Source organism: Artibeus jamaicensis, unplaced genomic scaffold, assembly GCF_021234435.1.
Source record: "Artibeus jamaicensis isolate MK-2021 breed Jamaican fruit bat unplaced genomic scaffold, CSHL_Jam_final contig_465, whole genome shotgun sequence".
NCBI classification, from domain to species: Eukaryota; Metazoa; Chordata; class Mammalia; order Chiroptera; family Phyllostomidae; genus Artibeus; species Artibeus jamaicensis.
The window spans coordinates 158,325-176,777 of NW_026521843.1; the positions used below are offsets into that span (position 1 = coordinate 158,325).

General features: G+C 56.3%; 2 protein-coding genes across 3 annotated transcripts; one reads left to right on the forward strand and one right to left on the reverse strand.

Annotated features, from left to right (window-relative positions):
* The first annotated feature begins 158 nt into the window (after positions 1-158).
* Positions 159-8,530, forward strand: ACP1 (acid phosphatase 1). Of its 2 annotated transcripts, none has more exons than XM_053667051.1 (6): positions 159-302; positions 3,737-3,810; positions 4,058-4,171; positions 6,057-6,118; positions 8,086-8,191; positions 8,301-8,530. In XM_053667051.1, exons 1-6 carry the CDS (start codon positions 260-262, stop codon positions 8,376-8,378), a joined length of 477 nt encoding a protein of 158 aa, XP_053523026.1. In that variant the 5' UTR covers positions 159-259; the 3' UTR covers positions 8,379-8,530. The 2 variants fall into 2 exon arrangements, with proteins under 2 accessions (XP_053523026.1, XP_053523025.1); XM_053667050.1 differs by lacking the exon at positions 4,058-4,171 and adding an exon at positions 3,897-4,010 and having other exon boundaries at positions 161-302.
* Positions 8,531-10,360: 1,830 nt separating this feature from the next.
* On the reverse strand, positions 10,361-17,948 carry ALKAL2 (ALK and LTK ligand 2). Its single transcript, XM_037151824.2, has 6 exons — positions 17,737-17,948; positions 16,805-17,126; positions 15,658-15,711; positions 15,488-15,568; positions 13,267-13,332; positions 10,361-10,949 (listed from the first exon to the last, which is right to left on the reverse strand). Exons 2-5 carry the CDS (start codon positions 17,061-17,063, stop codon positions 13,268-13,270), a joined length of 459 nt encoding a protein of 152 aa, XP_037007719.1. The 5' UTR covers positions 17,064-17,126; positions 17,737-17,948; the 3' UTR covers positions 10,361-10,949; position 13,267.
* Between the last annotated feature and the right edge of the window lie 505 nt (positions 17,949-18,453).

Here is an 18,453-nt window from a genome sequence, read left to right on the forward strand (position 1 = left end):
CCTCCCTTCTCTTGGTGCCGCCCGCCCCGCCCTAACTCCTCCCCTTCCCCAGGCCCCACCCCTCCCTCCCAGCGACTCGGCCCCGCCTCCGGAGCGGCGCTTTGGACTGAATGCGCAAGCGCGAGACCCGTCGGTTTGTCCTCGTGGGCTCTAAAGCCGGACAACGCAGGCGCGCGGGGCGGGACGCTCAGAGTGCGCCTGCGCTGCGCCAGGAACGTTCGGACGCGGTCAGTGGGCACATGCGTGTTTTCGCGGGAAGATGGCAGAGCAGGTTCCGAAGTCGGTGCTCTTCGTTTGTCTGGGTGAGACGCGCTGATCTAGCCCCGCTCTGACTTTCCTGGGGGGTCGGGGTGGGCCTGTGCTTTCCGGGATATGCCTCTGGACGCGGATGCGGGCCCAGAGGGTGAGCGGGGGTTCCCAGGCTCCCCAGGCTCCCCCTCTGCGTCGCGCCGGGACCCGGTCCGTTCTGCGCGCAAGGACCCTTTCCTGCGCAGACCTCCGGGCCAGGGCCCTTTCCAGTGCAACTGCTGAAATCTCTCCAGCCCGGGGGTGGGGAGACCTGAAGCTGCCGAGAGACCTCCTGCGCCCTCAGCCCGTTGACAGCTTTGCCAGCGGGTTGCGGTGCCCCTGCGCTTACCTGAATCTTAGCTAAAGGCAGATGGACCGCGAGGTTTTGGAGTTTGGGGCTGTAAAAGCCAAAGCAGGAGATCTAATTCTCCAGATCTTTGCGTAAGCAGCCCTCGTCAGTGCCTGATTGCTGGAAGGCAGCTGGAGTGACTTTTCTCACTGCTCGTGGATGTACCGCTCTCAGTGTGCAGGGGAGTTACTTCCTTGCGCCCCTCGGGTGCCCTGGGCCAGGAGTCTGCAGACTTTCCATAAAAGGCCAGAGAATAAGCATTTTGTGCTTTGCAAGCCCTAAGACATAAAGGGTTAAGCTTGGCTGTTCCAGCAGAACTTTATGGACACCGGGATTTGAATTCTTTATAATGTTCTCATGTGGCAAGGTGTTCCTCTTGAGGGGTTTTTTTTTTTGGTCTACTTGGTCTGTACACAGAGATGGTGGCCCGCGGGCCATGTTCTTAGACCCCTGTTTAAGAACAGGTCTGCTGAGGCAGGAGTCGCCTGGGGAGGATTCTGGCGGCTGCTGTGTCGAGATTAGAGCGGGGCGTGGGCTGCAGATGACGCTGAGGAGGAGCGAGGGGCCGCAGCAGGTCCCGCAGCAGGTCGGGGGTGAGGGTTCTGGGGAGCGAGCGGCCCGGAATGCTGGCGCCTGCAGGACTGTGGGAGCTCTGTGATCCTTCAGAGCGATTCTGTGGACCTTTTCCAGACTGAGGTATAATGTGTCCAGTGTTTTTCACTGACTTGTACTGCTTACTTTCTTGGGATTATAGGTGTGTATGTTCTTGTGAGGTAGTCATGCCACAGCCGGCACAGTTGGTAGACAGACACAGCACCTGCCCTTGGAGAACTTAATTTTTCTGAGTCTCTGTCTTTGAAATGGAAATAAGGGATAAGCCCATATTATGCTAATTTGGAAAAACAAATTTGCAATTTGTTGAAATTTCACAGATTGAAATTTTTTTCTAAAGAAGTCTGACCATGACGTTTTCAGTTTCACAGCTTCTCTACCTGCACTTGGAGTGCTGTGTTTCCGTAACGGCACTTGAACTTGGGGATGTGCTTGCTTGCACTCAAGCAGGAAGGTCAGAGCAAGCATCCTTATCTGATGATCCCTTAGGCAGTAGGCCTTCTGATCTTTATGGCAGAGTCTCTCTTTTTTTGTCTACTCCTATACACATATCTTCTTGTTCCAAATACAGCTATCTGCAGGAAATGTGGATAAATTTGTCTTAACTTGAAGGCAGTAGTAAGTCGTCCATACTTTTGTCTTATTGTGGGAAAACTAAGCTGTTATTTTATAGTTAATCATACATATTTGTAAAGGTGTATGTTTATTATATCTTTAGGTGCTGAGGTATTAGGCATCTGTGATTTTAGTGTTCCAAAATAATAATTGTTGTCTTAATTTGGAAAAGTGGTTGCAGTTGAAAGGGTTCCCAGGGAATGTGGTAAATAAAATGACAGCCACCATGGGAAGTGGTATCATTAAAATTCGATAATTAAAATAGTGGGATCATGATACCCGTTTTAAAAACTAATTAAAAATTAGGATGTGAAAAGGAAAAACTTCACAGCACAAACTAGCTTCTCAAGGGCATTCAAGGTTCCCTCCTGTCTATTTTCTTGTCTTTGTTGTAATCAACTCTGTGTCTCCCGTAAGTACATTGCTGGGCACATGGTAGGGATAGTTTGATAGAAGATTTTATGTCTTTTATCTTTTCTCCTGTACAGTAAAGAATTGGGCCCCAGCTGGAGAAAGGTCGGGCTGTGGCCCTGGCTTCTGGAGGAGAGTCTTGTTCTTCAGGGAGGGCCCCGCCCTACGTGAGCCCAGCTGCCACCCAGCCGTGGGGGCACTAGAGGTGGGGTCCAGCCACGGCTCCTCATCCCGTCAGTCATGCCCACTTAGGGAGAACCCAGGCCCCCCAGCCTCAGGGCCCTTGGGGGCATCCAGGGCTCAGTGTTGCCACTCAGGGGTCCTAGGTGCGGGGCGCATCCCTTGGCATCGGAACACGCTCTGTGGGGGGCTCTCCCAGGCTCTGCTGTCTGTACTCTTTTGTATCTTTTGTTACAGTAAAACTGCAGTCTCAAGTGCAGCGTTTTCCTGATGCTGTGAGTCCTAGAGCATAGATGGCAGACACCAGGCCTGCGGACCGAGTCCAGCCCTCCACCTTGTTTTATGTGGCCGGGCACCTTGTTTCTACCCGGTGGCAGCGCGGAGCTCCTTGCCCCTAGTTAGGGAGTAGTTACATTTATAGTCCTCAAATTACCTTCGGCCCTTTGAAGGCAACTGTGAAGCTGGAGTGGCCCCTGGTGACAATGAGTCTGACACCCCTGTTCCAGGGGGTAATTGAACCTGTGGGACTCCCGAACTGGTAGCCAGCTGGTCTGAGACAAGGGTGGCCCTGGCGGTCCCTGCGTGGCGTCCTGGAGGCCGCATCTATGACGTGGGCGACTCCTGAGCCCACAGCACTTGAGCAGAGACTTCATGCAGGTTGTGTGGCAGGTTTGAGTTGACTGCTCTCGTGCTTGAGGACTTTGGTGTATATTTGATGAAATGCAGCAGTAGTAGCCCTCATTACATGTGAATACTTGAAAGTACATTGCTTTGGACTTTGTTCTCTTCCATTTTAGAATTGGTTGGTTGTGGCTCTGGCCAGCGTGGCCTGGTTGGTTGCAGTGCAGTCCTGCAGTGGAAGAAGGGCGGCACGTGTGGGAGGCAGCTGGCCAGTGCTCCTCTCTCTCCCTAAAAGCAATGAAAGAAATGTCCTCAGGCGAGGATTAGAAAAGAAATGGTTGGTCACAACCTACCTCATTGATTTCATGGTCCACGTTGGGGTCATCGACAGCAACCTGGAAACGGTGACTTGGTGGTAATTCTTCCTCATTTGTACTCTGAGCACTGGAACAGTGGGTGTCACACTGTCGGCCATGGGTGTGGCCAGCTGTCCCTCACAGGTCCCTTCACGACCGGCAGGGTGGCAGCATCCACACAGATGCTGTCCCCGCACTGCCCTCGCGGAACGTGCTGTGTGGAGTGGGGACCTCCGTGCTGGCTTTCAGCTCCTGCCCTGCTTCACACCTGACACGCACCCTCTGCTCTCCCTCTTTCTTCAAGGTAACATCTGTCGGTCACCCATCGCAGAAGCAGTTTTCAGGAAACTGGTCACTGACCAAAATGTCTCCGACAAGGTGAGTGCTGTTCACTATTGTAAAGAGGCCCATCTGAACACCTTTGGGTCCGGAAATTGTGAGAAAACGTTGTTTTTCTCCCGCAGTGGAGGATAGACAGTGCGGCGACCTCCACGTATGAAATAGGAAACCCTCCTGATTACCGAGGGCAGAACTGCATGAAGAAGCACGGTGTCCCCATGAGTCACATTGCCCGGCAGGTACCGTACTTGAACTTGAAGGTGCACACGTGTGTTTTGTGTTACAGTGGGTGATTGACAGTGGTGCTGTTTCTGACTGGAACGTGGGCCGGTCACCAGATCCCAGAGCTGTGAGCTGCCTAAGAAATCATGGCACTGAGACAGCCCACAGAGCCAGACAGGTAGAACACACCTTGTTTCATTTCTGTGACGCAGAGTCCGTGTTGGGAGAGGGTCTGAGAGGCCTCACTGAACAGATGTTGCTGTGTGCTCACGGTCAGCGTGCTGGCCACAGCGTGCCCAGTCTGCTCCACTTCTGCTTCCCCAGACTGCTGGGATCTTGGCATTGACCTATGTGATTTGTCTCGGAGAGAGCCCTGGGTGGGGGCGGGGTGCCCTGGGCGGCAGGCTCCTCCTGGTTTCTGTCTGGCCTTTGGACGCCCGAGCTCCTGTGGCCACCCTGCATGTGTCACAGCGTGTTGCTGGGGTAAAGCGCTGCGGTGCCCGCCAGGCCGATTCCATCCAAGGGCCACGTCATCATGTCATCAGCAGATAATGTTTTACTTCTTCCCTCCCCGTTTGGATGCCTTGTATTTCTTGTCCTTGTCGGATTGCTTGGCTGAGACTTCCAGTACTGTGTGGAATAGGAGAGGTGAAAGCAGACATCCCGTCCTGTTCCTGATCTTAAGGGGAACACTGGTAGTTTTTGCCTGTTGAGTATGATGCTGGCTGTAGGTCTGTCATATATGTTTCCCCTGCTCCCACTTTACTGACAGTTCTTTTCATAGAGGGTGCCGGATTTTGTCAGATGGTTTTTTCTGCATCCATTGGTGTGATCATGTGATAGTTACCCTTCCTTTTGCTAATGTGGTGAGTCATCTTTACTGATTTGCAGATACTGTGCCAACCTTGCGTCCCTGGAATGAATCCTGCTTGATTGTGGTGTGGGATCTTTTTAATGTTTTGCTGGATTTGGTTTGCTAATGTTTTGTTGAGGATTTTTGCACCTATGTTCATCAGGGACGTTGGTCTGTAATTTTCTTCTTTTGGTGATGTTTCTGTCTAGTTTTGGAATTAGGGTAATGCCGACCTTGTTAAATGAGTTGACGGCCTTCCCTCCTCTTGAACTGTTCACAGTGGTTTCAGAAGCATGGTTGTTAGATCTTCTTGGAATGTTGGGTGAACTTCACCCGTGAAGCCATCTGGTCCAGGGCATTTGTGTGTTAGGTGTTTTTGATTAATGCTTCAATTTTGTTGCTAGTAATCTATCTGTTCAGATTTTCTGCTTTTTCCTGATTGAGGTTTGGAAGATCATATGTTTCTAGGAATTTATCCATTTCATCCCGATTGTCCAGTTTGTTTCCATATAGTTGTTGGAGTTTGTTGTAACTTCTCTTTCATTTGATTTTATTTATTTGGGTCTTCGCTCTCTTATTCTTGATGGGTTTGGCTAAAGGTTTATCAGTTTTGTGTATCTTTTCAAAGAACCAGCTCTTAGTTTTATTGATCTTTTCTTGATATTTTTTAGTCTCACTTCACTTATTTCTGCCCTGGTCTTTATTATTTCCTCCCTTCTACTCATGTTGGGCCTTGTTCTCTCTAGTCCTTTAGGAGTAGGGTCAGACTGTTTGAGTCTTTTGTTACTTCCTGAGGGAGGCCTGTAATGCTGTGAATTTTCCTCTTAGCACTGCTTTGCTTTCTCTGTGTCCCGCAGGCTTTGAGTTCGTGTGTTTTCATCTCCAGTTGTGTGTAACGTTTCAACGTGTTAACTGAATTTCGCGTTGTTACTGAGAAATTGAAGGTGAAGCATAAACTTTGAGTCCATACATTACGCTCTTCCATGTTCACTCCAGGGACATCATAACATAGCATTTCTTTGCAATGCAAGTTTAGGAAAGAGGTTAACTCTCTTTTCATTTTAAAGGGCCCTAATTTTAATTTTTGAGTAACAGATTCTAATGTAGCCTTTTTAAAAAAATACTGTTTTTATTATTTCGCACTGCTGTTCATCCTCTAGGCTTGGTTGGTATAAATGCAAACACTGTTCGACCTCTCGCTTGATTGCAGGTGACGAAAGAGGACTTCGCCACATTCGATTACATGCTGTGCATGGACGAGAGCAACCTGAGGTGAGGGCGCCCCTGGAAGGGCACTGCTGTTCACGCTCGTTGGCAGGCCAAGGCGTTTGCCGTGCAAGTGACTTTTTTATTATCTTACAGTTTTAATAGCGAGTGATGGCCACCGCGCACAGCATTAGTGTGTTAGAACAGTGAGAAGTGTGGAAAGCAACTTAGAACTGTCTAAAGCGCACACTTACGAGGAGCTGCACCGTGGAGTCGGCAGCGTCAGTTTGAAGAGCAGTTGGGTGGTGATGCGGTTTTCTCTCAGGCAGGGCCGTGTCCACAGGGAGGTGACTCTGTTGTGGCTGAAATGATTTGTGGACAGTGTGGGGTTTTATTGTCCCTCATCTTATTCCTCCTTTACCTCTTCCCGCCCCCGAGAAACTAAGACCAACAGAAAACTTCCAACAGAAAACTTCCTACTCTATTTAAGTTGTTGATCACCTTAATCGAGTAAAATGAAAAAAACAAAACCAGCTGATGGCCCAGAGTGTCCGATGAAAATGGCTGGCTGCTCTGCAGCACGTATCAGCTCTGGGTGCCCAGCGCGGCGTCCACAGGTTTGCGTTGTGACCTGCTGTGCTCAGGGAACCTGAGGCCCCAGGGGTGGAGGTGCCTGCCCGGGGTCTCGGGCAGTGGTGGGTGTGCTGGACTCTAGCACAGGCTCCACACTGACCACACTCCCCACCGGGCCTTATTGCCTCGTGTGCAGTCGGCTGCAGGCGACGTCCTTGGGCAGCCGGTGGCTGTGGTAGGTGGTGGTACTGCTGCCTGCCCTTGTGAAGCCACTGCTGTGGGCTACACGTACGAAGATACGGTTACACCCAGTGAAGAAAGCATATGAGATCATGTGACCAAGCCCCAAAATGAGTGAACGCAGCGTGTTTTACAGTCAGAAGCAGACTCAGGTGAGGTGACTGGACAGGATGCAGGAAGGTGTTGCGGTTGAAGACCCGGCACTGTGCCTCTTATCCCACGGCAGCTGCACTGTTCCACGTGCTGAGAACAGGGCTGGTCGGCGGCTGTGCAGGCGCAGAGATGGGCGTCCGCGGCCACGGGGAGTCATCGGCTGCGTCAGAACTGACACACACGCGTTCCGCGTGGTTGATGCAGAGAAGCCGCTTCTGCTCCTAATCACCCACCCCTGTCGGAGTGGACGGAAGTGCGAGCAGCAGCTTCCTGACGTTTCTGTTGGTCGGGGACTTTATAAAGTCTGCGCGTTGCTCACTCTCGTCTTCTAGTTGTGAACGGCGTCGTTCTCACTTGGCTCACCTGCACCTGCACCGCAGCTCACACGGTTTCCAGCAGCGTCTTGTCGGAAAGTTCTGTGCGGCTCCCCTCACTAGGGACGTCCCCGACGTGGCTGGCATTCGGCCAGTGCTGCCTTTGTGGAGCAGCGTCTACCTGCTCTGTCCCTTCCTGCTCGGGCCACTCAGCTGCTGACTGGCCTTCCTGTCAGCCCAGGTCACTTGGGGGAAATGTTCCCTTGGACACCAGCGAGCTCCATGCCCGCACCGAGCTGCCTTAGTGTGTCACAGTCTGGCCTTTCCTCCTGCAGCAGTGGGACGGCGGGTGGGGAAGGTGTCAAGGGCAGGCTGTGTCCCGCAGCCTGGGCTCAGGCTGAGGCCCCAGGGGGGACACGGGGACTCCACCCTTCAGGGGGCTGAGAGCCCTCGGGACCTGGCTCACACAGCTGTTCGTGCTCTGTTCTGTCGTCTTTAAGCTCCTAAACGAGATGATGCGTTTGATTGGTTGTCTCAGCACGTGTTCCACGGAGAGTTCCTGACTGTGCTCTGACCTCCGGGTGCACAGTTGCTGTAAAAAAGCAGGGGGGACAGGCTGCTGTTGGGACTGAGGGACAGTCGCCAGAGGCGGGACGGGTGTCTCGACAGGGGTATTTCAGGAAACCCTGCAGGGGCCCCTGTTTCACCTCCAACCAGGGGTCACAAAGCTAAGTTTATGTTTTAATTTTACAGAGATTTAACTAGAAAGAGTAATCAAGTTAAAAACAGCAAAGCTAAAATTGAACTGCTCGGGAGCTACGACCCTCAGAAACAGCTCATTATTGAAGACCCCTACTACGTGAGTACCGTCCCGTGTCCATGTCCGCACTCCCACGTGGGGTGGCGCGTGGAGGTCCTCGAGGGCAGTCTGTGCGGCCGGTCTCGCCATTGTCCTTTCGTCCTTCCAGGGGAGCGAGTCCGACTTTGAGACCGTGTACCAGCAGTGCCTGCGGTGCTGCCGGGCCTTCCTGGAGAGGGCCCGCTAGGAAGGCCGCACCCCAGCAGGGCCGCCCGCGTCGGTAGCGTGAGGCCGGTGCTGGCACTTCCGTCCGCCTGCTGTTCTTTACCAAAATAAGTAATTGTAGATGGAAATCAGTGGTGTGTTTGGCAAAAGAATGAATAAATGTTTTTGACTCAGCTTGGGGCACGTGAAGTGTTATTAGTCCAGCGGCACCTCCTGCTTTGGTCCATTCACAGGCAAAATTGTGGACCAGCCACAGAGACCGTGATCTCGCCGAGGCCCCGGTGAGTGTGTGACACTTGCCAGTCGCCCGCTCTGCCGCTCCCTGTGTGGGCCGGAGGACCAACGTCCCCTGCACTCTGCCCACGGGGCGCACAGCGGGGCGAGTTGTGCCCACTCACTCCCTGGCTGTGCACACACGGGTTTCGGGAGAGAGGTTTATGGAATGACACCGAGCGTCCCCGTCTCTGCCTGGCCCACCGCACGGGGAAGGCAGCTGGTTTGCTCCACTCGAGCCACAGTCACGTCCAGAAAGGGGACACTTGTGTGCCGCGTGATCTTGCGGTCAGTTTGAGGATGTGTCTGCTTTCAGGTGCGTATGTAACCCAAATAATTAAATAGTTGGGAAAAGTTTTTATGTTGGAATGCTTAGATATCGAAAAATATTATTTCATCACTGCTTAATTTATAGGCAGATAGAGGTAATTTCTGTGTACTTTCAGACAACTAATATAAAATTCATGTGGTTATATGTCAGAAAAAGATTTTTCAAAATAAACTGGGGAAATTCTACAAATACAACTGAGATGTCGGTCTGCTGTCTGCCTACTGCTCTGTTGGCAAGAAGAGTTGGAACAGGGGCCTTGGTTAACCCTTTCCGTCTTCGGTTTGGGAAGTGCAGTGGCGGAGACCACAGGCTGCTGAAGAAAGAGGTCTGCGGCCCCTCAGCAGCCCCCCTTCCGGGCCGGCCCTGCATCAGGGCCCCTGGGCGAGGGTTCGCCTCGTCTTCGCCCAGTTCCAAACTCTGTCTCTGTCAGAGCGGCCTCTACCCAGAGTCGGGCGCAGTGTCCGGCGGCAGGGAGTCCCACAGTGCAGGGCTCCCTGTGGGGCCCTGCTGCTCCATGGGGTCGGGGGCCGCCTCTCCAGAGGGTCACGAGGCCCCCGGTGGGGGGTGTTTAGTCCTGAACCTGCGTGCACCTGGAAGGTGTGTAGGCACCGGGGGCATGGGGACAGAGGGATGGGGGTCCGGGCAGGAAGGACGGTGGGATTCCTTGACAGGCTTACGGAAAGTCCTTTCTAGAACGTACAGGAGACTGGGAGGATTGGAGAGATTGACAGTTTGGTGCCATCCTGTAAAAGCGAAGACTGGAGGAAAAACAGTTGCGTGATTAACCAGTTGGAACATAGGGTGAAGACAGAGCACTTCAAAAATTTTACTCCACCCTAATCTTTCAGTAATTGCTTAATAAGCCCGAAGTAGATAAAGTCATTACTCTCCGCTATTCCTCTGTGTTCACAAGTGAATCCATATACATACATTCTCATGCTTGCACACGCATGTTCAACACGGTTCCTCAAATCCCAGGACTCCGCTTCGTCTGTGGCTGGGCCCAGACCAGGGTCACGGACAGAACTCGGCTGAGCCCACCCGTCTTTTTAAACTGGACCCAGTCGGGTCTGCTCGCGACGCTCCCACGTTTACAAACGGGGTTTGCTGAGCAGTCTCCAGGCTCAGTGTCCTCGTGGCCACACAGTCACACGGGAAGGAGACACAGGCGCAGACTTGTGGACATGCTGACTCCTGGGGCAGGGTCTCGGGGAGTCGGGTCACCACTGTGCGACAGCCTCTCCTTTGCAAGAGGACAGTTCAGTCGCTGATGGCACGGATGTGTCGCTTTCCGCCGCGTTCACCAATGCCTTTCACGTTCTCGGACCTGCTGCCATTGTCCCCACAGACTGGGAAACTGTTGATTCCCAGTGAGGGACTTGGCAGAGAGTACGGCCACTTTGATTGTTATAACAAACACTTTATTACTTGTCTTATGTACAGCATGTACATATTGCACAGTATACTGGTACTAATTACATTTATTACACAAACGACAGGTGAACTTAGCCTCGATATGTTCACAATTTACACTTCACTGTCTCCAAAACACAGCTGAAGTTTATCTTTTTAAAAAAGTTTCATGCACTTCCAACTAATACTGGGAATTTAATTGTAAAAGTAACAAAAATATTAAATCATACCATACGTGATATGAAAATATAGTTTCAGATCTGCTTGCATTTCTAAAGAAATGTCCTGGGGTCCCACCCAAGCAGGAGACTGAGGAGCCTCCCCCGTGCTGTGGCGTTACACGGCAGACCGGCGCGCGCTCGTTCTGAAACACGGAGCGGCAGGCCCACCGCCGGGCGCTCGGACGGACGGCGTGCATGTCCGCAGACGCTGCCAACAACCTACGAAACGCCAGGAGCTGTGGAAGTTGCAAAAATAAATCTCTGTTCCTGGGACGTGTTGGTGCAGGCGGCCGGTTCTGAGTCCCTGTCGGTCTGCAAGGCACTTGGCAGGGTTTCCTCCGTGGGTCGCCCGTGGCTGGAAGGAAGCACACGGCCTGTCACTGCCCACGCTGCTGCCAGTTCCAGAGACACCGCGCCAGGCCACACGACGTGGTCCCTCGAGACACGGGGCACCTGCGCGCGGTTTGTGTCCCTGAAAGTGGACAGCGCCTCCGCTGTGCAGTGACTCCGTGCTTGAGGCACCGAGGGGGTGGGACCATCGGGATTCCCTCCCGTAGGCCTGGCACGTGCTGCCAAGCCCTCGGTCACTCAGTCTGCGTGGGTTTAGTGTGTGGCCCTCGGGGGCCAGAGCCGCCAGGCCGCGTGCCGTTGCGAGCAGGCCCCGCAAGGCTAGTGGTCAGGAGTGGACACTCCAGCGCCCTCCGTTGCGCACCTCTGCTGCGGCGTCCATGTTGGGAAGAGATGTCCTGGTGCCTCACTGAGTGGGGCTGCTCCCCAAGCCCCACGCGGGCCCTGTGGCCTGCCCGGCTGCTGACGGGCCCTCCGCCAGGAGAGCTCAGCTGCCGAACCTCAGGGAGGAGGCCGGGTCCCAAGGGAGTCCCTGCGCCCAGACCCCTGACTGCTCGGTGTGCTCAGGCACGGCCTTTAAGGGGACGGGAGCAGAGCCTCCCCTCGCACTCCGTGCAGCTGTCCGCTGCTGCCTCCTGCGTGCGGACAGCAGGGAGGGTGTTGGGGCTGGCTCAGCCTGGAGGGAGCCCCTGCCCCTCACTTGTGGGCACCCTTACCCAGCCTGCAGGGACCAGACAGTGTTTGCTACTGTAGTTTAAAACTTCCGGAACTAGAAGAAATTAATCTTTTAAAATGTGAAATTACAGTTAGCAGATGTAACTTTTAAACTTGACCCATTTCTTGGCCAAAATGAACAGTTAGGGCCATGGCCCGGAGGATGTGCGGACGCTCAGGGGCACCACCTTGACCTTTCCTCTGGGCTGTGTTTCATCTGGTCTGACCAACTGGTGGGTCCGGAGTGATGGGCCAGCGGGGGGCCACCAGCACCATCCCACGGCCACGTCCCCAACGCAGGCAGGCTTCTGCTGAGTGTTCCTGGGTCTGTCCTGATGCAGCAGCAGCTCACTCAGCACCGCCCCACAGGTGGGTGGGCCCCGAGGTCGGGGTGGGGGGGCACTGCTCCCCTGGCCGCTCTCGGCCTGGCCGAGGGGACAGAGCCCCCAGGTCAGGGGCTGCAGAGGGTATGCCCCCTCGTGGAGGGTGAGTGGAAGCTGTTTTCCAAGGAATTGCAGACAGGGATGCTCAAAAAATAGAACTCTCATCTGCCCAGGCACATCGCCTGGGAGGTGCATGGCACCCACGCGGTGCCTGAAAAGGGACTTTCGTGCTGTGGGCGCAGGAGCTGGACAGCGTGGCCGCTCGTTCCCACTGTGGCATTAAGGACCGGCTTCCGATCGATCGCCCCGGCTCGACCCTGGAGAAGCCTCCGCAGAACCCCCGTGCGGGTCCTCATCTGCCCGGCTTCTCACAGGTTGGCGGACCTGGGACCTCAGCCCCAGACCTGGGCTGCACACTGAGCTTCCCATGCCAACCCTCCATCAGCTGTGCCCTCGCTTACGCTGTGGCCTGACCTGACCCTCTCCGTGCTGTGCCCACCTCCACTCCTGGAGATGGGCGAGAGGAGCCACAGGGCTGGAGGAGTGTCCTGGACGGCCGTCAAGGGCCAAAGCACGTCTTCCTACTGGGGACGGACCTGCCCTCGGGAGTGCCTGGCTCACAGGACACAGTAAGTGTGAAATGATGAAATCATGGCGCGTGTGTCAGGAGAATGAAAACTTGTGGTCTGCCCACTGACTGACAACTGCTGTTACATACTAGCCCTCAAGAGGCCAAGTAAAAAGTTCAGTTCGTAAATTCTTAATGCACATCTATAATTTTACCCTTAGAGTCTATGAAAAAATAACTTTATGGGACTATTGAAAGAGGGTAGCCACTCTTAACTTTCTGCATCAGCTCATTGGCATGGAGACAGAGTCCAGCTTGAATGTTTGCCAGAGACATGCACACATGACACCGGCGTGAGGGCTAGTGAACGGGTGGCAGTTCTCAGCATCACCCGATTTTGTGCCCCCCTTGCACACTCAGATGTGTTTCAAATAAACACACACTGCGTGCCGACCCTGTCGCCACGTGGACAAGGATGAGTGGTGGCTGGGCGCTGTGCCGGCCCGCACGGGCGCCCCCAGCCTCGGCCAGTACTTGGGGACGTTGAGTGTTCCAACAGCCTCGCTCAGAGTAAGGCTGCCTCGCCGGCGAACGAGGGCTACTAAAGCCCCTGAGTTTGTTCCCGTCCCCGAGGGGATCGCTGGCGCGGGTGGGCTTACCTTATCCGTCCATGCACACGGGACTCACAGCCAGCCGGGTCAGGAGCCGGGCACACCTCTTGTAGTCTGCGGTGGGAGTAAACCAGAGCCCGTCAGCCGCTGCGGCGGCTCCTCGGTCAACAGCACTCACACAAGGGCACCAGCCGTTAAAGCCATTTCATTCCTCTAAGTATTCTGAATTCCCTGGACGCGATTGTGGGCCCCAAGTTGTTGACTTAATGATTTATGGGGACTTGGGGAGCCCTGTGGCAGAGGTCAGGCGAGGGAACTGGGAGGCTGCGGGGAGGGGCAGGTGCAGACTCTGCCGTCTGGCAGTGGGGCAGGGGCTCAAGGAAGTGACTTAGATTTGCTTCCTCGTAGGTCACATCCAGCGAGTCCCCACTGCTTAACACAGAGTCTTCCCTAAACACCCCGTTCAACCCTCATCAGCTGTGCTCAGAAAGCCAGGGCCTCCGGGACCATGGCGGGGGCGGGGCAGGGGGTTTCCTGGGCAGTTTGCAAATCACTGCAGCTGACTGTTCAAGTCACATAGTCCTACTGAGTGGTGGAGAGCGCCTAACCCCACATGAAAACCCAAAAGAATGCATCAACCAGCAGCAAGTTAGACAAGCAGCTGAACCTGCGCCCACAGGTGCGCCTGGGGTCAAGAGGTCGCAGCACCCCGGCTCATGGGAGACCAGGGTGCAGCTGTAGGCTGGGCCTGTAGGTCCCTGGGGACTTGGCTCCTGCAGCAGTTTCTCCGGAGCAGTCGCCTACCAGGCCACCTGTGCAGGCGTTTCCACTGGGGCCTCACCTTCTCTGACCCTTTACCTAACAAGTGACGCCCCTGGGGCCTCACCTCTGCAGGGTTTGTGTGCTGCTCTGGGAAGGCCCATACTTACAGCACAAAGGCCCTCACGGCCCCCCTCATGCCCAGCCTCCCAGGGACCCAGACCAGCTCCGCAGGCCTGTGGATGGCAGATACCTGACTCCGGGCTCCCTCCACCCTGCCCCTTCCACCCTGAGAGCTGCAGCTGGGCCCCACCTGAGGATGCCTCTCACTGTGTGTGGGTGACCGGGTGACTGGGAGCCCAGGCGGCAGGTGGCCGAGCCTCCAGGGCACTGGAGGCGTGAGTGGGAGGGCTAGCAATCATGACCCCAACGGTCCCACTTTCTCAGACCAGGTGTACTGTGAACACATGAACACAGACCACGGAACGAGCAGGTTCTCTGGCCTCAGGAAGTGGGTTAATGATTCTCAAGCAGCAGGTGACTCTCGGGAGGAGGAAGTGCAGGAGCAGCAGGTGCGGGGTCCACATGGCAGGGCGGCCAGGGTGGCAGCGAGCTCGGAGCTTGTAAAACCCGAGAGCAGTGCCCGAGAGACTGTGCGCTGCCCGCCCTGGGGCCCCGTCCCCATGAGCCGGGAGAGCCCGAGGGGCGCCCGCCCTCTGCCAGTGCACACACCTGCTGTGACTCAGGGTCACTGCTATCTTCGCTGTGAAAACTTCCACTTCATGGAAAGTGGCTTTTTTTTTTTTTAAAGGACAGGATTGGCAGGTCTGGCCTGTGCCCCCTGGTCAGCCCTGAAAGCAGCTGGTGAGATACCGCTTATCTGCAAACAGCCCACCAATGGAAGTTGCATCTGCTCAGAAAAACTGGTTTGGGCTCTGGCAGATGTCGCTTTACCTAACAGGTGACTTGTCACCATCATATGTGACAAGCACAAGGAGCCACTTTGGAGGAAATCAGATGCGTGTTGTCACAGAGAACCAAGAAGTCAGAGCTGGTTCCACACCGAGAAGGGCCAGTCTGTGTTTCCGAGTTAGTGATGAAGCCAAACGCAAGGGCAGAACTTTGAAATAGCAGCTTAGCCCTGGGGTGACGAGGGTGCGAATCACCCACAGAAAGGAGTCTCAGGGGCCCAGGTCCATTGGCTTCTCACCCCAGGGCACAGCCACTCACTCTCAAAATCCATCTGATTGTCACCAATGGACTCAGAAGGTGACCGCCCTGAGCATTGCTAATCACGGCGAATCACTAATTTTAAGTCGGGCCCTGGCAGCTGCCAAATGTCATGACCTTCACTGGCTGGCCACCTGGCCCTGGCTCCATGGCTACGAGGGGACGAGTGAGGAAGACAGGCCGGTGGGTAAGTGGGAGGGCGTGGGAGGGCGTGGGAGGGCGTGGGGAACCCCCCCCCCCCCCGCTCCTGTGCCCGCCACAGCTCGGCCCCGTCACTCACATGCCGGGACAGTGCAGTCTCGGGTGTTGTGGTACAGCCTGTGGAAGTGTTTGCTGCACTTCGGGCTGAAGTAGAGAGGCCCTGGGACGGGGAGGAGACACAGGTCGTGAGGGCTCCCAGGGTGCAGGGGACGGGGGGGGGGGCAGGTGAGGGGGAGAAGGAAAGCCTACCTGTCAGGTGCTTCAAAAACTTGTCCTTCATCCTTAGATCCCGGGGGACAATTTCTGTTTGAGGGGAAGCAAGTGGTTACTGTGCTGTTGGAGAGAAGCATCTCCCCCTGTGACCCTGGGCGGGGATGGTCACCAGGTAAAGACAGGCCCGGCCCTTGCTCCTGACGCCATGCGGACACCTGTCCCTGGAGGCGCAGTTTCCCTAAACAGTGTCAGCGACTCACAGACCTCCTGTGTCACGACTCTGGCCCCTCCCGCAGGAGAGCAATGGTGACTGTGAAGGAAATCACATGTGTGGTGGTTTTTTGACAATGAGCTTCCAGTGAATAAATTGCAGTTAGACACTTTCATCTCAAAGAGCTTGGGAATCAAATCCCACAACCCCTCGAAGTTCTAGAAAGAACACCTCATCCATCCATCACAGAGATGGCCACAGAAGTTTACTTTTCTGGGTACATATTTAGAAAACAGATGAAATGTCTTCAGACCACCTGCTGTGAAAGCTGTGTGGACGCAGGGTTTGTCTCACAAAGCAGCAGGAGAACCTGGTTCGTGAGAGAGAAGCAGAACTCCCGGGGACCTTCTTCCAAGCAGACCCAGCCTTGGTGGGCACTCGCTAAGGGACACTTTCTGCCCTTACAGTCACCCGCTCTGGGCCTGTGACCTGCCTTTGTGCAGGTGGTCACCTCTGCCTGTTCCCCCAGGAATGTCCTCCCACCAGAGGGTCAGACATCGACCAGGTGTCAGTGCTCACTCTCCCCTAACTTATCACACCTGAACTACTTGTGTCTGGGCGGCGTTCACAGCGGGCAGCCTCTCCGGGGAACCTCCCCCTGGGGCGCTCTGGGAGGGCTCCGAGGCGGCGGAGGCTGGAGCAGCTCCCTTCTCAGTGGAAACCGCTGCGCGGGGAGCAGGTCCGTTTCCCAAACGACAGAGGGCAGATCTGAGCGGACGTGACCGACCCAGGGAGCACCCGCGCGTCTTGGAAGTGGGCGGGGGGTATGGTTACCCTCGAGGTCTCCTTCATGGACTTACTGTTTTCTTTTTTAACCAATAGAAATGGATTTGCCTTTTTAAAGTGTTTTCTCAAAGACCCTTCTATTTCCAAGCAAAGACGAGCTCTTGGTCCTGGGGCAGCAGAACTCACCCGCTCGCTGCTCCTCGGGGTCCAGCCCGTAGTCCGAGGCCTCCCTGCGGCCCGGAGCGGCGTCCTGCGGGCCCGGGGGCTGCAGGCGTTTGGACTCCCCCGAGTGGTACTTCTTGAGCTCCTGGATGATCTCCACGATGAGCCGCAGCAGCGTCTGTCTGTCCGCCACCTCCCGGGGCTCGGTGACTCCCCGGCCAGGCCCCACTGCGCCCAGCACTAGCAGCAGCCCCAGGAGGAGCGGGCGCCCGGGCCCGCGCATCGTGCGCTCGGCAGGCGGGCTGGGAAGTCTGCACACCCGGAACTCGCTGGCTGGAGGGATGAGCTGGGGGGGGGGGGGGCGGCGGGGAGAGCGGGAAGAAAGTCAGCTGGCTGGTCGGGTGGGGGACCGTGGAGAGACCACTGCCAGGGACCCCCGCGGACCCCGCCCGGGGGCGCCCCGCCGAGTCCCGGTCTGAGCCGGCAGAGGAGGGGGCGGCGACGGGGTGCTGGGTGGGGTCTCGCGGGGGCCCCAACCGAGGTTTCACACGCGGTTGTGGAGATCGGCGCCTGCTGAGCTCCGAGGCCGAGCAGCTTGGCCCTGCCCGCGCCGCGTCCCGCCCTGGCCCCGAAACTTTCACCCAACGGCACATCCCGCACGGGGAGCGCGAGGCGTCCGCACAACTTTCTTTAACCTTCCCCAGCCGCGTCTGAAAGGCTCGTCCCTCCGAGAAGGCCGCCCGTGCACCCGGCCCGGCTGCTGCGCTCAAGTTTCCAGCCTTTGTGTGCTGCTCGTGCCCCAACACAGGTCCCCGAATCCCACCGAGGAGCCCCCGAGCCAGGACCCTCGCCACGGCCTCCCACGGTGCCAGGTCCGGGAGACCCTCGGCGCCTGCAACGGGGGCCGGGCCGCCACGTGCCCGCGGACCACGGGCTCCCGGGAGCCGGCCGCTCACCTGCTCCGGAGCCTCGGGCTACTCCGGCGTCCGGCTCCGGTCCCGCTACTCCATGCCTCGCGGCGCCCGGGCCGGCGGAGCGCGCACTGCGGGGCGCACCCGGCGCGCTGGACTCGCACGCGCCGCTCTGCTGTTGCGAGCGCTGCACAGCGGCCGCCTCGGACCCGGGCGCCTCTTATGCCCGCGCCGCCGACGTCAGGCGGGTCCCGAGGGCTCCGCGCGGGCTTTAATTAGAAGCCGCTGGTGTTCGTACCCCCGTGCGGATCTTCGTCAGACCCACCCCCCGCCCCGCGCTCCCCGCCGCGTCCGTCACCCCCCTCCGCCCCCTCCTTTCATCTCCTCCCCTTCCCCTCCCCACTTCTCCCCCTTCCTCTCCCCACCCCTCCCCCTCCCTTCCCCTCCCCCATCTATTTACCTCCGTTCCTGTCACTTGTGACAGGATGAGAAGAAACGCCTTTACCAGGAACTCGGATCTGTTTTTGTCTAAATGGAGAGCTTGGGCTATTAAAAAAGGAGCTGCCTCGACATTTAATAAATCAATTAGAGTCTATCCGTTTGGAGGAACCTGGTGGCGTGGCCAGGCGGCCCGGGGAGGGGCAGTCAGGGGCAGGGGACTGCAGGGCAGGGCAGGGGACTCAGGGTGGCGCAGGGTCCGGCGCCCCTCCGGCCTGCAGCCCTCGGAGCTCCGCGGAGACGGGCCAGGCCCCCTCGGTGCGA